Genomic DNA, 26,571 nt, shown 5'->3' with positions numbered 1-26,571 from the left:
AATGTTATAAATAATAATGGTATAAAATAGTTACGCATTTTATTTGTGGCATTATATACTATACAGATCACTTCAGAATACGCTTGAGAAAAATGCTACGGTACATTAGACTTAAAACATTTAAAGTGATGTTGTACCTTCTCTGAGAGCTCAAAGTGAGCTAATAATTTTAATTTTTTTCCTCCACACCTCTGCTTTTAGGTAATAGTATTATATTTATTACAATAAATATAAACAACTGGTAATAATTGTGTCAAGAACAAAGCCAAATTGTTTCCCCTTCAAATTTGAGATGTAATTAAATTCCTAAAATCCTAATATTAGAAATTTATAATTTTTGAGATATATATATATCAAGAAAGTCCTTTAAACCCTTACATGGCAGATAAGTAAGCTAATGTTAAGAAATCAGTTAAGTGAAAAGATTGGTTAAGGATTTCTTTCCCTGGGATTTTCGAAATTAAACTCCTTTATAATCACATTGAAATAGTTTTCAATTCACTGTGGCTCCTGGGAAATAACAGAAATTTTTGAATTCAATAGAATATTTCTGTTAACTTATTTTTGAAGAAAAGGGGACATTTTAGTCTCTGAAATATAAAGTAGGAACACTGGAACCCAATTTCAACTTGTTTGATTATGCAAGTTTCTGAGATTAAATTTCTTCATTTAAAAAATAAAGATAATTACACCTGAGCTGCCTATCTGACAAGGTGTTTTGTAGATAAAGCAAAAAAACATATGATATAAAAAAATTAAACATTTCTGGATAACCATTTGACATTTACTTAGGCATTTTTCCTTATCAAGTCAATTTCAATACAGGGGATTTAAATTATCAGATCACTTTGATTTCATTGAGCTCCATAGTTTTCTTCCCCTTCTAGTATAAAGGTGTTGATTACTCATGACGTTTGTAGATTGCTTTTATAGCCACAGTATATTGATAGAAGATTGGCTAGAATATAAAACATCCACACTAATAATAGTACCTAACAAATAACTGATTTGAACACAGATTGTTTCTTTCTTTTTACCTGCATATTGATGTTAATTTCGTTATTTCTATAATGGTTCCTCAAGTAGACAGGAGACTGGAAATGGCTCTTAGAGATGTGAACTTACTCCTTCCGATGATTTTATAATTTATTTCTCACTAAAATTGCCTTTTATCTTCTCAAAGTTTAGGCTCTTGGCTTGTGTAAAAGAATGAGATATTTTCAATGGTTCATTTTATATTAACTTAAATCATTTCAATTTTAATTATCATATGGCATTGGCCTCATAGTTTTCAACTATAACAATCATACGAAATAGTGAATTTAGATATCTTGGATATTTTTGTGATAGTGTATCAATGACTAATAATTGATATGAAAAATAGATATGAAAAAAGCAGGGTATGTGTGAATAAATCATAAATAACTATATTCTACACATTTTCTCAGAGTATTCTAATGTTTATTTATGATGCTTTAAGAGTATTGTGTACTTTTCTTTCTTATGTGGTTTTTAGTTATCTTTAGCAGTATAAATAAAACTAGTTCATAGTGCGTTGAAGTACAATTAAATACTCATTACAGATTTATTTTATTTTTATTTATTTAAGTTTGAACATGTGGACTTCATTAGGAAAAACTATATTATTTTTAATAGATTTTAAATACACTTTGTGATCTAAGTATAATTGCATATCTTGAACCTCTGGATTTTACATTGCAATTATACTTGGGAAACATTAATTAAGCTAAACTTTACATTATGGGAAATTCATATTGTAAAAGTTGAATAAATTTTATGTTAATGTAATTTAGTAAACTAGATCTTACAACATGTAGGAAGAAATTTAGTTAATCTAACTCCAATACTCAAAAAAATCACTGTATCTTTAATTTATGAAGAATCATGTCTTTCAATTATTCTTTTATTGAGGGTCTTAAATTGGCTAGACTGCAATTTTGAATACTGAGCAACACTTTACAAACTCCTGCACTTAAAGGCACATGCATATGCACACGTGTGCATCCCACCCCCACCCCACCACACCATTAACTGTTCCTCCTTTTTTAGAAAGCAACTACCTAGAGATATCAGGATACTTCTCAACAAATGTTTTCCACAATAAATGTTGCTATTCTTATAAGGACAACCAAGGGAGGCCAAAGACAAAAAATTTACAAATACTTGGTATCCTAGGAGAATTCATCTTTACACATTTGCATATTATATCTGAAAAAAGTACATTGCATTTCATTAATGCAATGACTCACTATTGCAAATTACTACAAATTGCTCATTTGTTGCTATTTATTTTTCATATTCAATTGTATATTTTCCTCCTTGGTATTCTTTTTCAAAATCGACCTGCCCTCCTAAATCCCATTTCCTTGTCTCTCATTCAGTCTCTGTCTCTCAGAAGATAATCTGTAGTAAGATTTGCTTTCCACTAGCTGGGAGGGGTGCAGTAGATTCACCATAAAGCAGCATTCTACAGAAGCATTATAGGGTATGGAAGACCAGTCAAGGCAATTAACTTTAAAGATCTGAGTTGTAGGTTAGAATTCCAGCATCTTCCCATTTTTACTTTTCTTCCTTCAAAGTGACTTAAGTCCAACAATGAAAATGTAAAATAGTTGTTATTTAGTTGTACATTAAATCACTTTAAAATCACCTTTCTTTTTCCTTCTCTCATTCACATCCATGCATGGCATCACTTGAGACTTCCTTTAGCCTGACATACAATAAGTGCTCAATAGATGCTTGTAGGGTAAATGTAAACATAGAGGAATTTTTGAAGAAAGGGATATTAGGTGATTGGCTTTCAACAAACTGCGCTTTAAATACCATGTAATTAAGAAAATATTTTAACAAGTCAAAATGAGGCTTCCAATAGTAATGATTGCCAAATATTTCAGAAACCAGAAAATAAATTATTGAATCCTTCCTCTATCCCATTTTAAATGGAAATAAGAGAGAAAAATTGATAATTAAGTATGCCTTATTCATTAACTACATCCTTATTATGATATTTGCACATGGTATTCTTTCTTAACTGCATGTGAACAGTCATCATATGGACAAAGATATTAGAAAATTTAAATTTTAGTAATTACAGCTATCATATTGTGAATTTATTAAATAAAAACCTTAAAGTGGAGAAAATGTTAAACAATTATCTTATTAGGCCAAGATATCTGTCTAAATTTATAAGTTAGGCCTTGTCTTAGGTTTTTAAAATTTTTATAACTAGATAGCTGAATTAGATGATATCTAATATTCCTTCCAAATGTAAAATTTTCTATTCAATAAGTTTTTAAATAGTATGGTCCTTACATCAGAATATAGAGGCTATTCCTTTTTCAGAGTAAAGCTGGTTTAGCATGAATTTTATTTATAAGTTTCTGAGATTCAAGTGCTAAGGAAAATCAAACCTCATACATTTAAATATTTATGGATACTTCAGTATCTCAAAATTAAGTTGAACGTTTCATTATAAAAATATTAAGTATAGTTTTCCATCCTCTTAACAATTAAAAATCACTTAAAAATCCAGTTAAGTAGAAACATGACAAAAATATTTTAAAAAATTAAATAGAATTTGATTGCCTAACTATCACAAATAAATTTGAACACAATTAGTAATGATTTTATTAAAATTGGAGAATGTGGATCATGAATATACCAGAGTTCATTTACTGTAATAAAATATTCAATTTTGCCTTAAAAATGTTTCAAAATTCATAAACAAGCTAATTTGTGTCTCCCTGAGGAGTTTCTATCTTTCTTTGCTTTTGATGCTATTATGCTATTCTGTAAACAATGGTACCCTCCATAACTGTAATAATGTTTTAAATTGTCACAACAGCAGGTAAAACACAACTGCTATTACATGATTTGTATATTTGTCACTGTCCTCTTTATCAGATTCTTCTATTCTTTGTGCATACACTGATTCTTTTAAAATCTGTGATGTGTACTGATTACAGATGTATCCCATACTTTCAAGTGAATGTTGATAATATCTAAGATTAATGACTTCCCTGAGAAAAACTTACTTATTTGAATAATGAATGTTTATATTTCCTGGTGTGTCAAAGTTATTAAAAAAAAGAGAAACAATTTTACATTTAAAATCAATGGAGTGAAACTGAAGTTCTAGTTACACAAATTGTATTTAAGTGTTTGCTTCATATGTGATTATAAAATAACCTATTTGCACATGTTGACTAAGTCGTGCTGTTGACCCTCAATAAATGTTAAATGATAATAACAATATTATTGATTCCTTTCAATTCCAAAATTTTTGACAATAGTTTGTGCTTTTGTTGTTTAATATTTATTGAGCGCCCACAACAGGCTAGGCGCTGGAGAATGGGTGTGAAAGGTCTGGAGTGGGCTTCAGAGAGAAGATGGTCTACATATAGAGGCTACACATGAAAATGAGTGTACTCTCCTTGTTTACATATTTTATTTACTTTCAAGAGAACCTTTAGCAATTCACTGTCTCACTTGCTCACATAACACATTTTACTTCTTCTTACTCTTATTTTATTTAATACTTTTAGTTCAGTATCATAATTATTTTATCTCATTTATGGGAAGTTCCTTTCTAGTTCCTCCGTTCTCATCTTCTTCCTCCCAACTCCTCCATCCTATCAATAAACAGACAGATCTGAGTCCTACTTACTGCAGCAGAACAACACACCCTTAAAGTGTTTGTATACCAAGGAAATTCATATTGTTCCATTAGTGCCACCTTCTACCAAGCAACATCTGATTCATGTGAGTCACACATTTATTGGTAGGATTATCATTCAACACAGAAGAGAATTTCGGTCCAGAAAACAGAGAATGTGTGTCAATGATGTCGGTGAGATTTGGAGCCAGTGCTAAGAGATGTAGATGCACATGCAATAATGCTGTACCTTTCTCCCAAAAGTTAAAATTTCTTTATTATTAATGATCCATTTTCTCTAATAAGCTAATATATAACTCGATCACTCTTACTTTATGCAGAACATACTACCAGCATGTACAGGTCACATGGAGAGATACTTACAATGTCCATGCAAATGTTCTACCTTTCAATTAATATGAAGATGAACCACTCCTCTGTTCAGTGTGGCCTCTGTGCCCATTTTTTTTCTTTCTTTTTCTTATAAACTCTAGGCATTTTGCAGAGAAGCACACTCAGTTATAGTATTACCCCAGGAGCATCCCCCTCACCTTGCCCTCGCATTTCCTACTGGGATCACCACTCTTACCTTCAGGGATCTTCAGTAACTCTCAGGGCAGAGGAACTGGTAGGTAGATGGACTACATCCCTTACCTGGCATTGCCAGGTATCAGATAAGATGCCTAGGAGCAATATGTCACTCCTATACTGTCTACATTCTTCCTATTTTATCATTCACCAGTATAACTTTCTAAGGGAAATCTTATCAATCCTTTAGGTTTTTAAAATAACAAAATTTTTACATCAAATGTGTGCTCTTGCTTCATCTATCTGACAATTCTTAAATTTTGTCCTGATTTAGCTTCCAACAACCTTCTTGTAAAACTAATAGAATGCAAATATAAAGCTTTTCTTAAACCCAGTCAAATCTAATGTAAACATATGAAGAAAGTTGTCCTGTGAACTCTGAATTTAACAACAATGCACTTCAGATTTCTTTTGGCAACACTTTATGTAATTAAAAGTAATTTTAAAGCTATACAAAGCATATATTCTTGATAATTGTCTACATCTTAATATTAGGTTGTTGTTTCTTTAAAATATTCTTAAATCTGTAATGAGCCATTTTCATTCTCATCATAAGGAACATTGTCTTAAAAATCTTATTTTTCTCACACAAAATTGTGATTGCCATCTCCAGGATTTTGCATGTAAAAACAATTTTAAGTATTTAATACAGATATTTGAAGATTAAAGTTTTGTTCTCTAGAGAGAATAATTAACTTTGTACGTTCCTTTGACATTCTAGACTAGATTATATAAAACACTGTGAAAATGCATTGTAGTATTTAGCATACAACACAGCAAGAAACATTTCCTTGTGAGTTCAAGAATGTTTTTGAGCTGCTATTATTTTTTTATTTATTAATATTTGTTTCCACTCCTGTTATTATGTTGAAGCCACATAGGATTTGGATCCCTTTTTTCCCTTGGGAATCTTTTATGGAAAGTATATTACAAGCTGCTACATTACAAAGTTGAGTGGCAAATGCAAAGATGGTTATCTGAGAATTTTGTTTCTTTTCAATTGACTTATTTTATTTACAGATTCGTTTGCCACTAAAGGCTTGGTTAGAAAACAACAACAACAAAAAAACCATTCACATATACATATACTATCTTGAATAATATTGCTTACAATCAATTGCTATGCCACATCCTGGAACAAATTAATGAAGTTTAAGCTTCATACTTTAGAAATTAAATTAAAGAAATAATCTGAAATCATCAGCCCTGTATAAAAATGCATTGCTACTTTCTTCTTGTTATAAATTAAATTACACATTTTAGGTGAAATAATTTCAGGAATGAACATAAAAATTTTATCAACATTCTACATAAAATGTGCTTGCACCTTATTGACTATTACTGTCTCAATTTTCATTGAGTGACAACGTATTATAAGCTAAGTGCAAAGCAATTCTTAAAAAGTCAAAATTCAACTCACATCTTCCTTTGGGATTTTTGAATGGCAAAATTTTAGTTAAAAAGAAGTTTCTTCATCATTATGACTTGCGAAGTCTGGATTTTATTTCACGTGCTTTTTATACACCAAAAGAAACTCAATCAAAAAAGCCTATACAAAGGATCTATATTCTCATTAAAAACCTTGACAATACAAATCATAGTGAAAAATTCTTAACTTGGAGTTAGCACTTGTAACTTTGGTCTCTAAGGAAGAAATAACTGATGAGAGCCAGTGATAATTATAAAATATTAACTAACTTATTTGAACAATAGAGTACAGAGCCACCTCAAAATAAAACTTAGGGCTTGGTCTAGCCCAACAAGTAATTTGTTCTGTGAGTTATTTGCCTTGCCCAAACTTCTTTTATAAGCAAATATTATTCTATTTAGCCATCTCTAAAGGAACTTCTGGCCCTAATATTGTATAATTCTCATTTGTAAGGAATGTGTCCCATGCCTGAAACATTTCCACTTTGCCCCAGATGCTGAAGCATACACTTTGTCTTCTGATTGAAAGTATAATCTGTGCAAATGTACCAATAAGATAGTCAGATTCAGATTCTAAAATGGAAATATTTTAAAATATTGTATAAATCTACTAAATGAAATGATAATATTTGAAGTATTTACTGATGTGTTACATTATACTTAAATTGCAAAAAATATATCTCAGGAACAAAGCATACTATTGGATGTCAAATTAAGTGACATAAAGAATCTCTGAATATAAAATTAAGCAGGAAAATCAATACTAATGGCATACAAGATATAAAATTTATGCCCTTCACATGCAAAAAAGTAGCTAAAAAAATGGAGCAGAAGATCTTGTCTCTGGAGATAGAACAATGTGAATAACAAAGCTGGGAGTGACAGGTGGTTTTTGATTATTTTTACAAAATGACAGTAGTGACTTTCTATATATTGTCAGTCAGTTCTTCAGTATATATAATATTCTTTTAGCAAAACTTTTTTAATTACATTTACTCAATGGCAGGAAAAAAAAGTGTGGATTTGGGGTATTTAAAGACTCTTCATCACTAGAAACATATAAATTTAAATTCCTTAGTACGATTTGACAGATCCTTCCCCATCAACCTTCTGTATGACCTTCCAGCCTTGCTCACTGCTTCTACTCCACTCTCTATATTCAGTGATCCACCCACATGAACTTTCAACTCCATGGTTGTCTTATGCTATTCCTTATGTTTGAGATGCCTTTATAATTCTTTGATGACAAGCGTTATTATCAGTTTCAGAACCCATTACTAATGCTCGTGCTTCTATGAAGTCTTCTTTCATTTTCTCAGATCGAGTTTGTCGATCCTTCTGCTATGGGCCCAGAGCCCTGCGTTTATGACCTTATCATCCACTTGATCTGTCTATGTAAATGTATCCCAACACAGACTGAAATCCATGCAACCTTCCTTGTTTTTCTAGCTTCTGGTACAAAAGAGACAGCCAATGAATATTATTGAATATAATATATTTTATCTTTCAAAGTAAAAATGTATATCCTCCTTTTAAAAAAATATGTACATGAAAAAATACTTCAAGGGACCAGGGATTCTTGATCTATAGGAGGGGCACATTGTTACACTGGTAGGCAATACAGGGAAGACTGTTTTTGGTTTGTTGAATGGAATGGACTTTTATTTTACTCCAACCAAACACTTTTTGGGAGTTTCAGACCTCAATTTTCTTTATAGGTACATGTGCATATCCACCACAAAGTTGAAAATACTGTTAGTGGGGAGATTTTTAAAAATTTTATGAAAATCTAAAATATTAGCAAATCAAACCCAGCAGTGTATAAAAAGAATTATACATGACCAAGTAGGATTTATTCCAGATATGCAAGCCTGGTTTAACATTTGAAAATCATTTAATGTAATCCATCACATTAACAAGCTAAAGAAGAAAAAAATATATGATCATATTAAATGACGCAGAAAAAACATTTGATGCCCTTTAACGATACAAACTTTCAGCAAACTAGGAATAGAGAGAAACTTCCTCAACTTGATAAATAATTTCTACCAAAAAACCCTACAGCTAACATCATATTTACAGGTGAAAAATTAATACCTCTCCTGCTAAGATCAAGAACAATTCAAGGATATTCTCTCTCTACACACTTACTCAACATTGTACTGGAAGGCCCAGCTAACGCAATAAGACAAGAAGACGAAGTAAAGGTATACTAATTGGGAAGAAAAATAAAACTGTCTTTGTTCAAAGATGACAGGATTATGAAGAGAATCCCACAGAATTGACAAAAACTTCCTGGAACTAACCAGCAAATAGAGCAAGGTTTCAGGATACAAGATTAATATACAAAAGTCAAGTATTCTCCAATATACCAGTAATAAAAAATTGGAATGAACAATATTAAAAGCATAATGCCATTTATATTAGCACCAAAAAAGGGAAATACTTAGGTGTAAATCAAACAAAATATGTTTAAGATCTAGGTGAGAAAAGCTACAAAACTTTGATGAAAGAAATAGAACTAAATACATTGAGAGATACTCCATGTTCATGGGTAGGAAGACTCAATATTGTTAAGATGTCAGTTCTCCCCAAATTGATCTACAGAGTCAACGAAATTCTAGCAAGTCATCTTGTGGATATTGACAAAATAATTCTAAAGTTCATATGGAAAGCCAAATACTCAGAATATACAACATGATATTGAAGGATAAGAACAAAGTTGGAGTGGCTGGGTGCAGTGGCTCATGCCTGTAATCCTAGCATTCTGGGAGGCCAAGGAGGGAAGGTCGTTTGAGCTTAGGAGTTCGAGACTAGCCTGAGCAAGACAAGACCCCATCTCTTTTAAAAATAGAAAGAAAGTAGCTGGACAACTGAAAACATATAGAAAAAATTAGCTGGACATGGTGGCACATGCCTGTAGTCCCAGCTACTTGGGAGGCTGAGGCAGAAGGATTACTTGAGCCTAGGAGTTTGAGGTTGCTGTGAGCTACGCTGACGCTGAGCAACAGAGTGAGACTCTCTCTCAAAAAAAGAAAAGAAAAGAAAAGAAAAAAACAAAGTTAGAGAATTGAAACTGGATTTCACAACTAACTATAAAGGTGCAGTAATCATGACAATATGGTATTTGTGAAAGAATAGACAAATAGATCAAAGAAACAGAATAGAGAGCCTAGAAAGAGATCCATAAAAGTATAATAAACTGATCTCTGACAAAGGAGCAAAAGCAATTCACTGGAGAAAGAATAGTCTTTTCAACACATGGAGCTGGAACAAGTGGACGTACATAAGCAAAAGAAACAACAAAAAAGCAGACTTTATCTCCTTTACAAAAACATTAACTCAAAGTGGATCACAGACCTAAATGTAAAACATAAAACTATAACACTCCTAGAAAAATAACAGAAAATCTAGGTGTCCTCAGGTTTGGCAATTACTTTTTAGATCCAACACCAAAGACTTAATTCATGAAAGAAAAAAATAAGTTAAACTTCATTAAAATTCAAAAATTCTGCTCTGTGAAAGTATTGTCAAGAGAATTTGAAGACAAGGCACAGTATGGAAGGAAATATTTGTAAATACACACCTAAAAAAGGACTTGTGACCAAAATATACAAAGAACTCTTAAAACTCAACCATAAGACAATGAACAACTCATTTTAAAAGTCCACAAAAAATCTGAACAGATATCTCACCAAAGAAGATCTACATATGGCAAATAAGCATATGAAAAAATGCTCAACAAATACGTCATTAGGAAATTTCAAATTAAACAATGAGAAACCACTGCACACCTATTATAAAATAGCTAAAATCTCAAACAATGACAATACCTAATGCTGGGAAGGATATGGAGCAATAGGAACTCTCATTCTTTGCTGGTGGCAATGCAAAATGGTACAGCCACTTTGGAAGACAATTTGTCAATTTCTTACAAAATCAAACATGTTATTTCCATAGAATCCAGCAATCATGCTCCTTGGCATTTATCCAAATAAGTGAAAATTTACATCCACACAAAAACCTGCACACAAATGCTTACAGCAGCTTAATTCATATTTGCTAAAGTTTTGAAGCAACCTAGATATCCTTCTTTACACAAATGGATAAATTCTGGTACATTCATACAATGGGATTATTATTGAGCACTAAAAAGAAATGAGCTATCAAGCAATAAAAAGACATAGAGGAATGTTAAATTCTATTTCTAAGTGAAAGAAGCCAATCTGAAAAGTCTACATATGATGTAATTTCAACTATATAACATTCTTGAAAGGCATAAGTATAGAGAAAGTAAAAATTTAGTGGTTACCAGGGGGTTGGAAGGAGTGAGGGATGAGTAGGTAGAGCACAGAGGATTTTTAGGGCAGTGAAACTATTCTGTATGATACTATTAACACAATGGTAGATACATGTAATTATGCATTTGCCAAAATCCATAAAATGTACAACACAAAGAGTAAACTCTAGACTATAGACTTTAATTGATAATGATGCATCGATATTGGTTAGTGAATTATAACAAATGTACCACACTCCTGGGGGAGGTTGTGTGTGTGGGTGGAGGGTGTCTTAGTTTGGGCTGCTGTAACAGAGTATCATAGACTGAAAGGCTTATAAAAAGCAGAAATTCATTTCTCACAGTTCTGAAAACGGGAAGTCCAAAATCAGGCTGCCAGTATGGTTAGATTTGGGTGAGGGCCCTGTTCCAGGTTGCAGACTGCTGTCATTAATACTTGTACCCTCACATAGCAGAAAGAGGGTGAGCAAGCTCTATGGGGCCCTTTTCTCTTTATAAGGGTACTAATTCCATTCGTGAGGGCTCCACTCTCATGACACTGCTGATATTAGGCAAAAGGCCCCACCTCCTGATACCATTACATTAAGAGATAGGATTTCAATATATGAATTTTGGAGGAACACAAACATTCATACTATAACAGGAAAAAGGTATGTAGAAACTCTCTGTACTTTCTACTCAGTTTTACTGTGAACTTAAATCTGCTCTAGAATTAAAGTTTGTTCATTTTCTTTAAAAGTATATGGAAATCTCAAAGAATTAGCCCATTAAGAGAATTTCAAAGTACTATATTTTGAAATCCCACACCATAAACAAAAGAAGAATATATTAAAAGCCCTATTTATTTTTATCATATCAATAATTTTTCAGTTAACATTTTTCTTCCATTCAATTATATTTCTTTAACTTTTCGATATATCTTCTCATAAAATAAGTTTCACTTTGAACAGTTAGACTATAAAAAGAATGATTCTTGAGATCCCACATAAATGCGTTGTATAATAGGATTTCAAATTAAGAAAAGTTCAAAAGACAATGTAGAATATACATAATCAATAAAATTATTATAAAAATAGAATATGTCATATCTATATAAATAGAAGATCAGAGACTATTACAAAAAATAAATTGGCATAGGTATATAAATATGTGAGATAACTAATCTTTGGAAATTCACTCAAAATTTCTTAAATAACAAAAAATTAAATGCTAGAGAAACATTAGGTTGAAATATGTGCAATTTTTTTGGTATAGTAAAACTAATATCAATCATGTCATTTTACTTGACACCTTTGCCAGACTGGGATTGCAAATTAGAAAATAACTAACCATGTAAGAAGATCATAATGATGATCAGGCTTTTGTGTAAAGATTTCACAATAAGTTTCCTTATAAAATGTGATCAGCACAAAATTTGTCAAATTTATTAATTCATTCAACAAATAGTTGTTGAGTTTTTAGTATATGCCAGAGGACCTAGTCCTTGTTTCATAAATAGTATTTGCAAAGCTGTGGCAGGCTGAAAAGTTACTGAGAACATTAACGTCGTTAGAGGATACAAATATGCTCACTGTTTACTTTTAAGGACCATCTGTGGTGCTATTTTATAATCCATGATGCTCCTGGAAGCAGAGTGTTGCAGTTTAGCCCTAGCTTTGTTGTGTGATAGCCTGGGCTCAGATTTCCCACTGCTACTTAGTAGCTGTGATCTTGGACTAGTTATTTACCTTTCTTAGTTTCAGCTATTACATCTATGAAATTTGGATAATAGCTACCTCACTGGAGTTGGGTAAGAAGTGAAAGAGATCTTATGTAAAAGTGTCTAACCACACAAAATAATGGTTTGTCCTTACATGTGGATACAGGAATGACCAAGACCCAGCCCTGCCCTCAAGGAAATTTCAGTCTTGTAATGAAGTTATTTTCTGGATTCAAACATAGGAACTCTGACATCTTAGGTTGACTGTGGCTACATAAGGAAAATTGAATGGCTGATAAAGTTTATTTAAAAAACAAAATTTTTTGTAGCTTATTTAGAGCTCAGTAGCTAAATCTGTCCCTAGGATGCCCTCATCCCCCAAACATTGAAATAGAAGTTAAAATCACACCTATCTAAATCCTTATCAAATAAAGAAGTGCTAATTTTTATATGATTACGCATCGCTGATCTTTCTGAAGGAACCGGGCAGAGATGAACTAAAGTGCACCCAGCTGAGGTGCATTCCAGAATTCCGACTGGTGTTCTGATTATTAAGATGTAATGAGGACCGGAGTATCAAAGCGTGTGTGAAGAGTCTACTTTTTGTAGCCAAATTACACAGCTTTGAAGTACAGTAATTGTAAAGTTGGATCAGAATTGAATCAAAGGAAAAGGGTATTTAGAAGATTTCACGAGAAGCCTCTCAGCCAAGATAATTTAAAGAACTGTACTAGAGTTTATCAAAAGTACTAGAATGCTGAGTCTATTGGACGAGACTTCCTCCCTCATGGTGATTGCAGGATACACATTAAACAAGTTCTATATCTAACTAGTTTTTTGAATTCTTATGCCATGATATATGTCACAGGTTTAACATGCTAATACAGCCCAACTTTCATAGAATATACAGTGCTTGCGTATTTAAAGGAAGCTCCTCAAAGGTGCGTTTACAAAGTGTTATGTTGTAGTACACGGTTGATGCTTTTAGAACTCACTCACTGCCCCCTCGACTCTGTTAAATATGTAACTTAACTTTGAGAGAACAATCTAGTTTCCCTTATTTACAAATTTCTGAGGAATATCTCACCATATTCTCCAAGTACTAATAGCACTGTTCATATGTCAATCCAGCGAATTTTATATTACGCTTTTAATTGGGTTGTCCAGTCAGAAGTAGAGACTATTATAGTTTGCAAAATTTTATTCTTTTTTAATATAACATAAAAACTATGAAATAAATAAAAGAAGCTTCCAAGGTTTAAAAATAAAAAAACACCGAGATATAAATGTAATTGAATTGAAAATGTTGTAACCTAAGGATTTTTAAACATATATTTATGAAAAAATGTTTTAAAATGTTAAAAATATGTGTATCAAGTTCTTTAACCCATAGAGTAAGGAATGATTAAATGTATCATTAGGACAACGAGAAAGTTAAGGATGGTTACCCAACCGAGTTATTCTTTTTTTTTTTTTTTTTCTTCTTTTTTTTTTTTTATTTAATTTTACAGAATCAAAGAGTCTAACAGTATATCTTGTTAGATACAGTATGTCCTCATAATGTATACATTATTTCTTGTACAATGATATGAAATAATATGGGAAATATTCATGATAAATTATTAAGTGAACAGTGCAAGTTAAAAACAATAGTTTCATATTTTTTTCCCCACCCCCCCTTTCCTGAGTCAGCACCTTCAAGTGCTACCACTCCCCAAACGGTGCGCAATGCACTCATTGTGTAGGCATACCCCCATCCCCTCCCCCACCCCCCACCTCAGTCTGATGTCCAATTGGTGTCGTTTCCAGATTTGTATTTAGGTGATGATCAAGGAAACCAATTTTCTGGTGAGTACATGTGATGCTTGTTTTTCCATTCTTGGGATACTTCACTTAATATAATGGGTTCCAACTCTCTCCAGGAGAACCATAGAGATGTTGTATCTTCATCATTCCTTATAGCTGAGTAGTATTCCATGGTATACATATACCACAGTTTACTAATCCAATCATGTATTGATGGGCATTTGGGTTGTTTCCACATCTTTGCTATTGTGAATTGTGCTGCTATAAACATTTGGGTACACGTGCCTTTGTTACAGAATGACCTTTTTTCCTTTGGGTATATGCCCAGTAATGGGATTGCTGGGTCAAATGGCAGGTCTACTTGAATCTGTTTAAGATACCTCCATAATGCTTTCCACAGAGGTTGCACTAGTTTGCAGTCCCACCAGCAGTGTATTAGTGTTCCTGTCTCTCCACACCCACGCCAACATGTGTTGTTTTGGGTTTTTTTGATAAAGGCCATTCTCACTGGGGTTAAGTGATATCTCATTGTGGTTTTGATTTGCATTTCCCTGATGATTAGAGATGTTGAACACTTTTTCATATGTTTGTTAGCCATTTTTATATCTTCTTTTGAAAAATTTCTATTCATGTCCTTTGCCCACTTTTTGATAGGGTTGCTTGATTTTTTCTTGCTGATTTTCCTGAGTTCTAAATAGATTCTTGTTATCAGTCCTTTATCTGATGTGTAGTATGCAAAAATTTTTTCCCATTCTGTAGGTGGTCTGTTTATTCTCTGGACTGTTTCTTTGGCTGTGCAGAAGCTTTTTAATTTAATCATGTCCCATTCATTTATTTTTGTTGCTGCTGTGATTGCCTTGGGGGTCTTCTTCATAAATTCTTTGCCTAGGCCAATGTCTGTAAGAGTCTTTCCTACATTTTCTTCTAGAATTCTGATTGTATCACGCCTAAGGTTTAAGTCTGTTATCCACCGTGATTTGATTTTTGTGAGAGGTGAAAGCTGTGGGTCCTGTTTCAGTCTTCTACAAGTGGCTAACCAATTCTCCCAGCACCATTTGTTGAATAGGGATTCTTGTCCCCAGAGTATATTCTTTCCCGCTTTGTCGAAAATTAGGTGACTATATGAGGATGGTTCTATATTTGGATTTTCTGTTGTGTTCCACTGGTCTGTGTCCCTGCACTTGTGCCAATACCAGGCTGTTTTAAGAACCACGGCCTTGTAGTATAGTTTGAGGTCTGGCAAATTAATACCTCCCATTTTGTTTTTGTTGCTTAAAATTGCTTTTGCTATACGGGGTCTTCTTTGATTCCATACAAAGTGTATAATTATTTTCTCTATGTCTGTAAAGAATGATGTTGGTAATTTAATAGGGATTGCATTGAATCTGTAGATCACTTTGGGTAGTATAGACATTTTAACAATGTTGATTCTTCCGATCCACGAGCATGGTATATTTTTCCATCTATTTGCAAGTTCTGCTATTTCTTTTCTCAGTGTTTCATAGTTTTCCTTATAGAGGTCCTTTACCTCTTTAGTTAGATATATACCTAGATATTTTATTTTCTTTGTTGCTATTTTGAAGGGTATTGAGTCTTTAATTTGGTTTTCCGATTGGCTGTTATTGGCATATATAAATGCCTCTGATTTGTGTATATTAATTTTGTAGCCTGAGACTTTGCTGTATTCGTTAATCAATTCCAGGAGTCTCTTGGTTGAATCCTGGGGGTTTTCCAGATATAACATCATATCATCAGCAAAAAGTGAGAGTTTGATCTCTTCCTTCCCTATTTGGACTCCCTTGATTCTGCTCTCTTGCCTGATAGCTCTCGCAAGGACTTCCAATACTATGTTGAAAAGTAATGGAGACAATGGGCAGCCCTGTCTGGTTCCAGTTCTAAGTGGGAGTGCTTTCAGTTTTTCCCCATTCAGTATGATGTTGGCTGTGGGTTTGTCATATATGGCTTGTATCATTTTTAGGTAGGTTCCATCAATGCCTATTTTGTTAAGCGTTTTTATCATAAAAGGGTGTTGAATTTTGTCAAATGCTTTTTCTGCATCTAATGAGAGTATCATATGGTTTTTGTTTTTGCTTCTATTTATGTGGTGAATTACATTTATAGATTTACGTATGTTGAACCACCCCTGCATCTCGGGGATGAAGCCCACTTGGTCGTGGTGGATTACTTTTTTGATAAGTACTTGGATTCGATTTGCTAGTATTTTATTGAAAATTTTTGCATCTATATTCATGAGGGAAATTGGTCTGTAGTTCTCTATTTTTGTTGTGTCCTTTCCAGGTTTTGGTATTAATGTTATATTGGCTTGGTAGAACGTGTTAGGGAGAACTCCATCCTTCTCAATATTGGAGAATAGTTTATGTAGGATGGGCACCAGTTCTTCTTTGTATGTATGGTAAAATTCAGGTGTGAACCCATCTGGACCAGGGCTTTTCTTTTTGGGAAGGTTTTTTATTGCTGTTTCGATTTCATTTCTTGATATTGGTCTGTTCAGGTACTCTATTTCTTCCTGGTTGAGCCTGGGAAGACTATATGTTTCTAAAAATTTGTCCATTTCCTCCACGTTCTCCAGTTTGTGTGCATAAAGATTTTTGTAGAATTCATAGACGATATCTTGTATCTCTGTAGCATCGGTTGTGATTTCTCCTTTCATGTTCCTAATGGAGGTTATTAGAGATTTTACTTTTGTGCTCTTGGTTAGTCTAGCCAGAGGTGTGTCTATTTTGTTTATCTTTTCAAAGAACCAACTTTTTGTTTTATTAATTTCCCTTATAGTTTCTTTGTTGTCCTTTTCATTTAGTTCTGATTTGATCTTAGTAATTTCTCGCCTTCTGCTGGGTTTGGGATCGTTCTGTTCTTGTTTCTCCAGTTCTTTGAGTCTATTCGTTAGGTTGTCTATTTGCATGTTTTCTGTCTTTTTGATATAGGCATTTATGGATATGAATTTTCCTCTCAGGACTGCTTTAGCTGCATCCCATAGATTTTGATAAGTTGTATCTCCATTGTCATTTAATTCAAAGAAATTTTTGATTTCCATCTTGATTTCTTCTTTTATAGAATAATTATTCAGGAGAAGGTTATTTAGCTTCCATGACTTTGAGTAAGAGTGAGGGTTTCTGTTTGTGATCATTGTTACTTTTATTCCGCTGTGATCTGAGAAGATGCATGGTATAATTTCTATTTTTTTGAATTTTTGAATACATGATTTATGTCCTAGGACATGGTCAATCTTAGAGAATGTCCCGTGAGCTGATGAGAAGAATGTATATTCTGTGGACTTTGGGTAGAATGTCCTATAGATGTCAGCCATGCCCATTTGTTCTAGCATTCTATTGAGGTCCATTATGTCTTTGTTTATTTTCTGTTTAGAGGATCTGTCCTGTACTGTCAGTGGGGTGTTAAAGTCTCCAGCTATTACAGTATTGTTATCTATCATTTGGTTGAGATCTAGTAGGGTTTGCTTTATGAATCTAGGTGCACCTAGGTTGGGTGCATATATATTGAGTATAGTCATGGCTTCTTGATGAATTGTGCCTTTAATCAGTATGTAGTAGCCATCTTTGTCTTTTATTATTTTTGTTGGTTTGAAAGCTAAGTTATTGGAAATTAAGATTGCCACACCAGCTTTCTTTTGGTTACCATTTGCTTGAAATATCGATTTCCATCCTTTTATTTTCAGTCTAAATGCATCTTTGCAGGTTAGGTGAGTTTCTTGAAGACAGCAGATACTTGGATTGTATTTTTTTATCCATTGGGCCAGTCTATGTCTCTTGAGCGGGGAGTTCAAGCCATTCACATTTATTGAGAAAACTGATAGGTGAGACAGTTTTTTGTTCAGCTTGTTGGGTAGAACTTCATTGTGATGTTTTCTCTCCTGGGCCATTGTGGTATCTGGAATTTCATCTTTAGCTCTTGAGTAGTTTTACATTCGTGGATCTTTCTTGTGCTGATCCGTGTATAATTCTCTTTTGAGTACTTCTTGGAGGGCTGGTCTTGTCTTGGTGAATTCCCTCAACCTTTGTTTATCTGAGAATGTCTTGATTTCTCCTTCGTATAGAAAACTTAGCTTAGCTGGGTACAAGATTCTAGGCTGGGCATTATTCTGTTTCAGAAGCGTGAAAATGGGGCCCCAACCTCTTCTTGCTTGTAAGGTTTCAGCTGAGAAATCTGGCGTAATTCTGATGGGTTTTCCTTTGTACGTTACTTGTTTCTTTCTCCTTACAGCTCAGAGAAGTGAGTCTTTAGTGGATATTTTGGTCAGCCTGATGACTACGTGGCGTGGTGTTTTCCTATTTGCTATGAATCTCCCAGGGGTCCTTTGAGCTTCTTGAATCTGTATGTCTAGAGTATTGGCAAGGCCTGGAAAATTTTCCTCGATTATGTCTTCAAATAGCTTGTCCAACCCTTGCTTGTTATCTTCTTCACCCTCAGGAATGCCAATAACTCTCAAGTTAGGTTTCTTCACATAATCCCACATTTCTTGAAGACTCAGATCATTTCTCTTACTTTTTCGATCTATCTCTGTGACTGACTTATTTAGTTGGAAGGAGTTATCTTCAATTTCTGAGATTCTTTCCTCTGTTTGATCTACCCTGCTCTTGAGACTTTCCACAGTGTTTTGTAGCTCTCTGAGTGAATTCTTCACTTCTAGGAGTTCAGTTTGGTTTTTCTTCAATATTTCAATTTCTTTAGTGAATTTTTCCTCCAAATCCTGTATTTTTTTTGTGTTTTCCTTGTGTTGTTTATCCATTGATTCTTGTATATTATTCAGCTTGTTTATAATCCATAATTGGAATTCTTCCTGTGACATGCTGGTGTTTTGAGTCTGGTTTGTGTCAAATGGTTGGGAGCTGGTATTTCTCTTTGGGGATGAGCTTTCCATTTGATTCTTTTTGCTCTCCGTGTTTTTTCGCTGGGCCCTTCCCATCTAGATTTGTCATTGGATCTTTACTTATAGGTTTAGTCTGGTTAACAGGACTCTTTGTGCTCTATTCTTAGGCTGTGAAACAGTCTAAGTATGTTGCTTCTTTTGGCAAGAGGGGGAGACTGTTGTGTATTGTTCAGAGATTTTTCTGTTTCTGTTGGGGGACTGCTTCCGATGGGTCCAATCCTAGAGGATTGGAGTGATCCAGGACCGCTTTGGTGAGTTAGGACACTGTGTTGTGGTCTTTCAGAAGGCAGGCAGGGTCCACACTAATAGTAGACCGAAATTCTCTTTGTTTGTTTGTTTGTTTGTTTCCCTTTGGTTCTTCCTCTATAGGGGAGGTTTCTGACTCTATCTGCCGGCAAGATACTAGCTATGGGGAGAGGACGGTGACTTCGCTTGCTCAGCGCCCCAGTTGCTGTAGCTCCCACGGGCAAAAGTCTGTCTTGGCCCAATGTCCCCAGGGATCAGGTTCCACACTCTCGCTTCTGGAGAAGTATTCAGTGTTTACACTTGGGCAGGGATCCTATATAAGGTCCGTGGACCAGGGGAGAGGGCCGTCCGGGGAGCCTCTTGGTACCCTATTGCTCCGCAGTGACTTGGCTGTGGGCCCTAGAGTGGCAATTGCGTGCCCGCAGATCTCCGGCCCTGGGGGTGACTACTCAGGATCCGGTATGTACCAGAGCCAGGGACCTGACCCGTTCCGAAGCTCACCGTGGGTCCCCAGTTAGAAGGCGAAAAGAGAGGAGAAAGAGAAGAGAAAAAAAAAAAAAAAAGAAAAAAAAGAAAAAAGAAAAGGAAAGAAAGAAAAGAAAGAGGAGAAAACGAAAGAGAAAAGAAAAAAAAGAAGAAAAAGAAAGAAAGAAAAAGAAAAAAAAAAAAGAAAAAGAAAAAAAAAAAAAAGAAAAGAAACGCAAAAAGCCAAACCAAAAAACACCAAAAACGCCAACAAAAATGAACAAAAACAAACTACATAGCACTTCACCACACCGCAAGGCAGAAAGATACACAAATCTGAAGTATATAATTCAGCGACTCAATGTTTTTTTGTTTGTTTGTTTTACGCCTTAGCACAGCTCCGCCCCTTCACTTCCGCTCGGCTGGGACCGGAGCGGCCATTAGATGTTTTTGTTTTTATGCCTTAGCGCAGCTCCGCCCCTTCACGCCCGCCCGGCTGGGTCCCGGGCGGTTTCGCAGTGGATTTCAAGATGGCGTCTGCGCGCCCGCACAGCTCCGAGGGTGGTGGGGATCCAACCTCCGCGCTCAAAAAGGCGCGGCAGCCAGAGGCCGAGAGGGCAAAGGTGCCCGCCGAGGCTGTCCGCCGCCGGAAAAAAAAAGAAAAAGAAAAGAAAAGGAAAGAAAAAAAAGAAAAAACCCCAAAAAACCAAAAACAAACACAAACACAAACAAACAAAACCCAGAAGAAATTTACCAAGAATAAAATATACAGTTCGGCGAGCCTATTCTTCTTGTTCGTGTTTTTTTTTTTTTTTTTTTTGCCTTAGCGCAGCTCTGCCCCTTCACCCCGAGCGCGGCCCCGGCATATCCCGTACTCCTGGCGTTGGTTCAGAGACCAGCGGAGGGCGCCGGGCAGAGAGAGCCGCTCGGCACTTTATGGCTCCCGAGCGGTTTCGCCCTCGCTTTCAAGATGGCGCCTGCAGAGCTCCGGGGCTGGAGGAGACCGGCTCCTCGGCAGGCTGAGACCACCACTGCCCGGGGGCTGGCGAGCAAGAACGCGCACCAGGGGGTCACCGGCTGGAGAACCACCGAAAAAGGCAGCACGGGCAGAAAGAGCCGCTGTGCACTTTTTGGCTCCCGAGCGGTTTTGCCTTCGCTTTCAAGATGGCGCCTGCTGAGCTCCGGGGCTGGAGGGGACCGGCTCCCCGGCAGGCAGAGACCGCCACTGCCCAGGGGCTGGCCAGCAAGGACGCGCACCGGGGGTGACTGGCTGGAGAACTGCCGAAAAAGTCAGCACCGGCAGAAAGAGCCGCTGGGCACTTTTTGCCTCCCGAGCCGTTTCGCTCTCGCTTTCAAGATGGCGCCTGCCGTGCTCCGGGGCTGGAGGGGACCGGCTCCCCGGCAGGCAGAGACCGCCACTGCCCAGGGGCTGGCCAGCAAGGACACGCACCGGGGGTGACCGGCTGGAGAACTGCCGAAAAAGGCAGCACGGGGTACGACGCTATTTGCTGTCCGGGAGTCTTTTGTGTTTTTCCGCCCTGGGGCAGATCCGTCCCTCCTCGCCAAGCGCTGTCTCAGCTGAGATCCCCCAGGTTCTAAGGTAATTTCTCAAAAAAAGCCTCCTGTCTCCAATGCCCCACGTATCCCTCAGTGATTCTGCGCTGGCCTGGGTCAGGGCTCTGTTCAATTGGGAGCGGAGGGCTACCCGCTTTCCCGAGAGGCTGCACCCGCCCCGGCTGGGGGCGGGTGTATCCGACCCGCGCTCCGCTGGCTAGTGTCTGTCCCGCGTTCCCAATTTTCGTTCACCTCAGATCTCACTCGCTCTGTTTGTCCCACGCTGATTCTCCGTGGATTCACACCGCAGTTCCTGTGTGGGAGCGGTCTTCTAGCGTTGTGGCAGGTCCGGATCGATGCCTTCCTTCCCAGGAGCGCAGATTCAGGCCGTCACCACCACTCCGCCATCTTTGATCCCCCGAGTTATTCTTAATTACAAAGTTAATGGACAGTGTCCTAAGTAAAATTAAAGTCAAATACATCTTTTCAGGAGAATTCAAAATTAGTATTACATAAAGCATCAGTATATTATATTTTACCTTATGGTAATTACAAGCATAGTATTTTAAACCATCTAGACAACTTGAAAATTCTCTGTATTTACTTATAAATTTTATCTTTAGGAGTTTGAAATAGATAGAAGAATATTATGAAATAGCTTTTCTAAAATATCCCTGATACTAAAAAATTACATTCAAATGAGCATAAAGCAATGACAGATTCATGTAGACTGTTCACATGTTAAATATTAAAACAATCATGCAATAATCACAATTAAATAACTTTAGGAACAATGCAATATCACATTAAGAAGCAATATGCAGATGTTATGAAATAATTTTAATATTTCTGATGCTGTGTGATGTATATTAGTAGTCATACTCTGGGAAATTATCAGGTATCATTGAACTTATGGATAAAGCTCTCCATATGGTTCTTTAAAATTATTCTTTCCATCAGAATAAAAGTCCAAAAATTTGATGCATTGGTCTTATTCACTATGCTCATGAAAAAAAATTCTCAAATCAGCAGGCATCCTGTATCTTAAAAAGACATATAGTGAGACAGTTTTTGAAATGATATTTCTGAGCCCTCAGTAGAGCAAGCTGGGTAAGAAAGGCTAAAAATTTTGAATCTGGTTCTTTACACACCCAGGAGGTCTTAACAGCCTGGTGATTTTCTCAGAATCCTTTAACCCTTCCAATTCACATTTTTTTTTTTTCAGTCTAGCTATTTTTGACACTGACATCAAGTCAGAATGCTCCGACAAAAACATTTTTGTTAGTATCCTCATAAAATGTCACCAATAAACTGAATTTAAATATGATCATTTAGATTAATGACATTATTAATTAGTACTATTTTGTTTAAACATACTTGAGTACTCATTGTTTGGTGTTCATAATATTCATGTTTGTGCCAGGAAGAACTTGAGGGCTGATTTCCTCTGTTATAGATTTTCCATTATTTCTGTCTTTTGTCTTTTCTTTTTCATGGAACTTTTCTTTTAATTATTGTAGAAGGAAACACTATTGCCACATATGCATGTTATCTTCCACAGGATAATTTTACACAAAAAAGTAAATGCTGTTCTCTATTTATTTTTCTTGTTTAAATATATTCAGGGCCATAACTTAAAAAAAAAAAGTCCTACATTCATTGCTATAGAATTTTTTTCCAAAATGAATAGTTTTTATCTGGTAAATTATTTAAAGCTTGACTTTTATAACTATTTTGATCACAGTTGTGTGTATTTTAAATTTTTAAACATCTAGTAACAGCACATCAAAATTTATAAAATTAAGGCTATTACTACCAATATATACATGATATATCAATATAGGCAAATTATGTGAGATTAAATTTGAAATATGCTGATAAATAGTTACAACTCAGGACATTAGTCTTTTTTTTTTCACTTTTCATGCATTATTAAGAAAACAATTGTTAACTTTCTGCTTTATTTGCCTTTGTATAATTAATTTGTTCAGTAAATCCAGTCAATCTGTATGAACAAAACAAATAAAATTTGTTTGGGTTATTTAAAAAACCATATTACTACTTATATTGATAGTTTCCATTTATAAATGATACCATAGGCTGCTTTGCCTCTGCAATACTTGCACATAATCTGCCTTTCACCTGTTTTTCCAACTCCTTGCTGGAAATTTTCTCTCTGAGTGTCTTGTTGACATATGAGACATAATACATTCAAAACTAAAATAATATCTTCTTCCAAATACTTCTCTTTCCTACATTTCATATCTCCAGTAATGGCAAATTAGCCTGCTTTAAAACAAGTAAAAACTCCAAGAATCATTCTTAGCTTTTTCAAAAAATCTAATTTACATCTACTTTCAGTTATATAGTTAAAATGCTATTTCCTGACCAGTGAAGTGCAACTCAGTTTACAAGCCTAAACCCAAATGGCATCTTTCTCAGTGAAAACTTTCTCTAGTGTTAAAAATTTAATTAATAAATTCTTCTTCTATTATCTATATAGATAACTCTACTGGATAATTATCATATGGTTCAATATTTTGCTGTTGGTTGGTTAACTACTTTTTCATATACTATTTCTATGTACAGATCACTCCAAAACTTAGTGATGTAAAACAATAGCTAATTTTACTTTGTTCATGATTTAGTGGGTCAGAAATTCAGGAATGATAAAATAGGCAGTTTTTGCTTGGGTATCTCATATGATTGCAGTCAGATGTCAAGTTGGACTGTAGTCATGTGAAATCACCAGCTTCTGCATGTCCAAGATGGCTGGCAGTTGATACTAGCTGTTGCCTGAGAGCTCATCTGGGGCTCTTAGCTGGACTGCTTTTATGTAGCCTCTCCAGCATGGTGGTGTCTATTGGATTACTTACATGGAAGCTGGATTTCCTGGAGCAAATGTCACCAGATAAGGAGGGGAAAACATCATGGCATTTTCTGATTTAGCCTTGGAAGTTACCCAGCATCAAGTCTACTGCATTCTGTTGGCTACAAATGACTTTCACAGCCAAACTGATAGACCTGTCCAGTCCAGGCTTCCAAATTCTCTCTCTGTCCTTCTAAAATGTGCCTTTCTTTCCATTTCATTTCTGTTGGCCTGATTCCTTTCCATCTTTCAAGTTCTACCTCGGTATTCTGCCTCAGTACCACATGCTTAACACCTTTCCTGAGCCCATCATTCAGCTACTAGAGCCAGTACCTTTGTAGTTGAGTTTAGAGAGGTATTGGTTCAAATCCCAGGTCTCCTATTTAAAGACCTTGGGGAAATTATTTAATCCATTTATGGGAAAAGCACAAGTAATACGTGAAAAGCAGAACTTATATACCTCTTAGGGTTGTTGTGAATACTAAATGAGAAAACAGCAAACAACATTGCCTGACACATGGTAAGTAGACAATGTCAGCTATTATTATTATCATTTGGGCTTCTCCAAAGCCCATAACATTTTATTTGTATCTATTTTGTGACCATTATAGTCTGTTCTTATGATATAATTCATGGGCTTATTTTCTGTTTTCTGCGTATTCAGTTCAATGTCTTGCATGCAAGAAATACCAGGAGACACCTGTATCTTGAATATCAACTCAGAAACCCTCTGGTTCTTCAAGGCTCAGTGAATAAAACACATGAAGAAACTTGCAGTATTTTCTCTGTTACTCTCTGTAACCTTTCTTTCCCATGATCTCTCTTGCAGAAATTAAAAAAGAAAAATCTGTGAAGCCTTCTTCAGTTCTGAAGGATAAAGGTAATAGAGTTAATTAAATATAGTAATAGAAATGTATTAGTAAAAATATCTGAATGAGTATATAGTACATTAGCAGCATCTCCTTTGCAGATATGTAAGCCAAAGTTACACAGGTCACACTCATATTTTTAAAAACTCATATTTATTTATCTGTCCCTAAAATACTTTCTTCTTGTTCACTATGACCTAGAAAGTGCTCTGATTACAATGTCTAAAAGAGAAAGAAAGAAAGAGAAAAAAAGAATTTTCCTTAAGGAATGAAAAAGTTTTAAAAAGTCTAGAAGGGAAGTAAAGAATATTAGAAAGAACTTGCCTCCATATTGTCTGATTCCCTTCTTTGTACCCATTGATAAAATGTACAGTTAGTGTATCACACCTTCCAAGCCCTTGCTAATCACTGGAGGTGGTGATGACTACAAAGATGGCAGAGCTCAGAATAGGAAGTAGGATTTGGTAATTGGAATTCTGAATCCTGTTAGTTTCAAATGCTCTTAGGCATATTTCAAATGCTTCAGTCTGGTCAGACTCCTTATTGCTGTGAAAAAGCATGAAATTCTTATTTAAATTCTGTGAATTTAGTCTCCTGGATGGACTGCCTGCCTTTTCTCTCTGCCCATCCAAACACTAGGGCCTCATTCTAAGAATAATATCCACAGAAAGCATCAAGCTTTCTCTATTTCAACCTGTAGTGAGTTCCTTCTCTTCTGAATTAACACCCTTCTAATATGTATAATTTATTCCATAAAATATATATTAATTAATTAAAATGTAACCTGTTTAAACATCAAAATCTGATGTTACATTAATTTTTTATGTGGACCAATCAATACCGCATTCAATAATTATTTATTATGCATCTCATGTGCAGTAATCAATACAGATACTCACTACACACTAGGAATACAAGAAAGGCATGGTCTATGCCCTCACAGAACTTACAGTATTAATAACATAATTAAAATTATAAGAATCATAGAGGTGATCTGCAAGGTGCTATGAGATGGTATAATAAAAGATCCTAATCAACTCTGAGGGATCAGAAATTATATTAAATTCAAATAAGAAGGATGAAACATTAGCCAGGTAAGATATGGGAACTGTTTGGAAGAAGTCCAAAAGCAGAGCATCCACTCTTTGCCAAGCACACTGATA

General features: G+C 35.2%; 1 protein-coding gene across 1 annotated transcript in view; it reads left to right on the top strand.

Moving 5' to 3' along the window:
* The window catches only part of TRDN (triadin), a 304,482-nt gene that overhangs the window by 188,141 nt on the left and 89,770 nt on the right, over window positions 1-26,571 (top strand). The window contains exon 23 of the mRNA XM_069489089.1: window positions 25,369-25,419. Coding sequence (XP_069345190.1) covers window positions 25,369-25,419 — 51 coding nt within the window. The remainder of the gene's footprint in view (window positions 1-25,368; window positions 25,420-26,571) is intronic.

This window comes from Eulemur rufifrons, chromosome 15 (genome assembly GCF_041146395.1).
Source record: "Eulemur rufifrons isolate Redbay chromosome 15, OSU_ERuf_1, whole genome shotgun sequence".
Lineage (NCBI taxonomy): Eukaryota > Metazoa > Chordata > Mammalia > Primates > Lemuridae > Eulemur > Eulemur rufifrons.
Note: the sequence above shows the minus strand (reverse complement) of the source record. Positions and strands in the feature narration are given on the sequence as shown.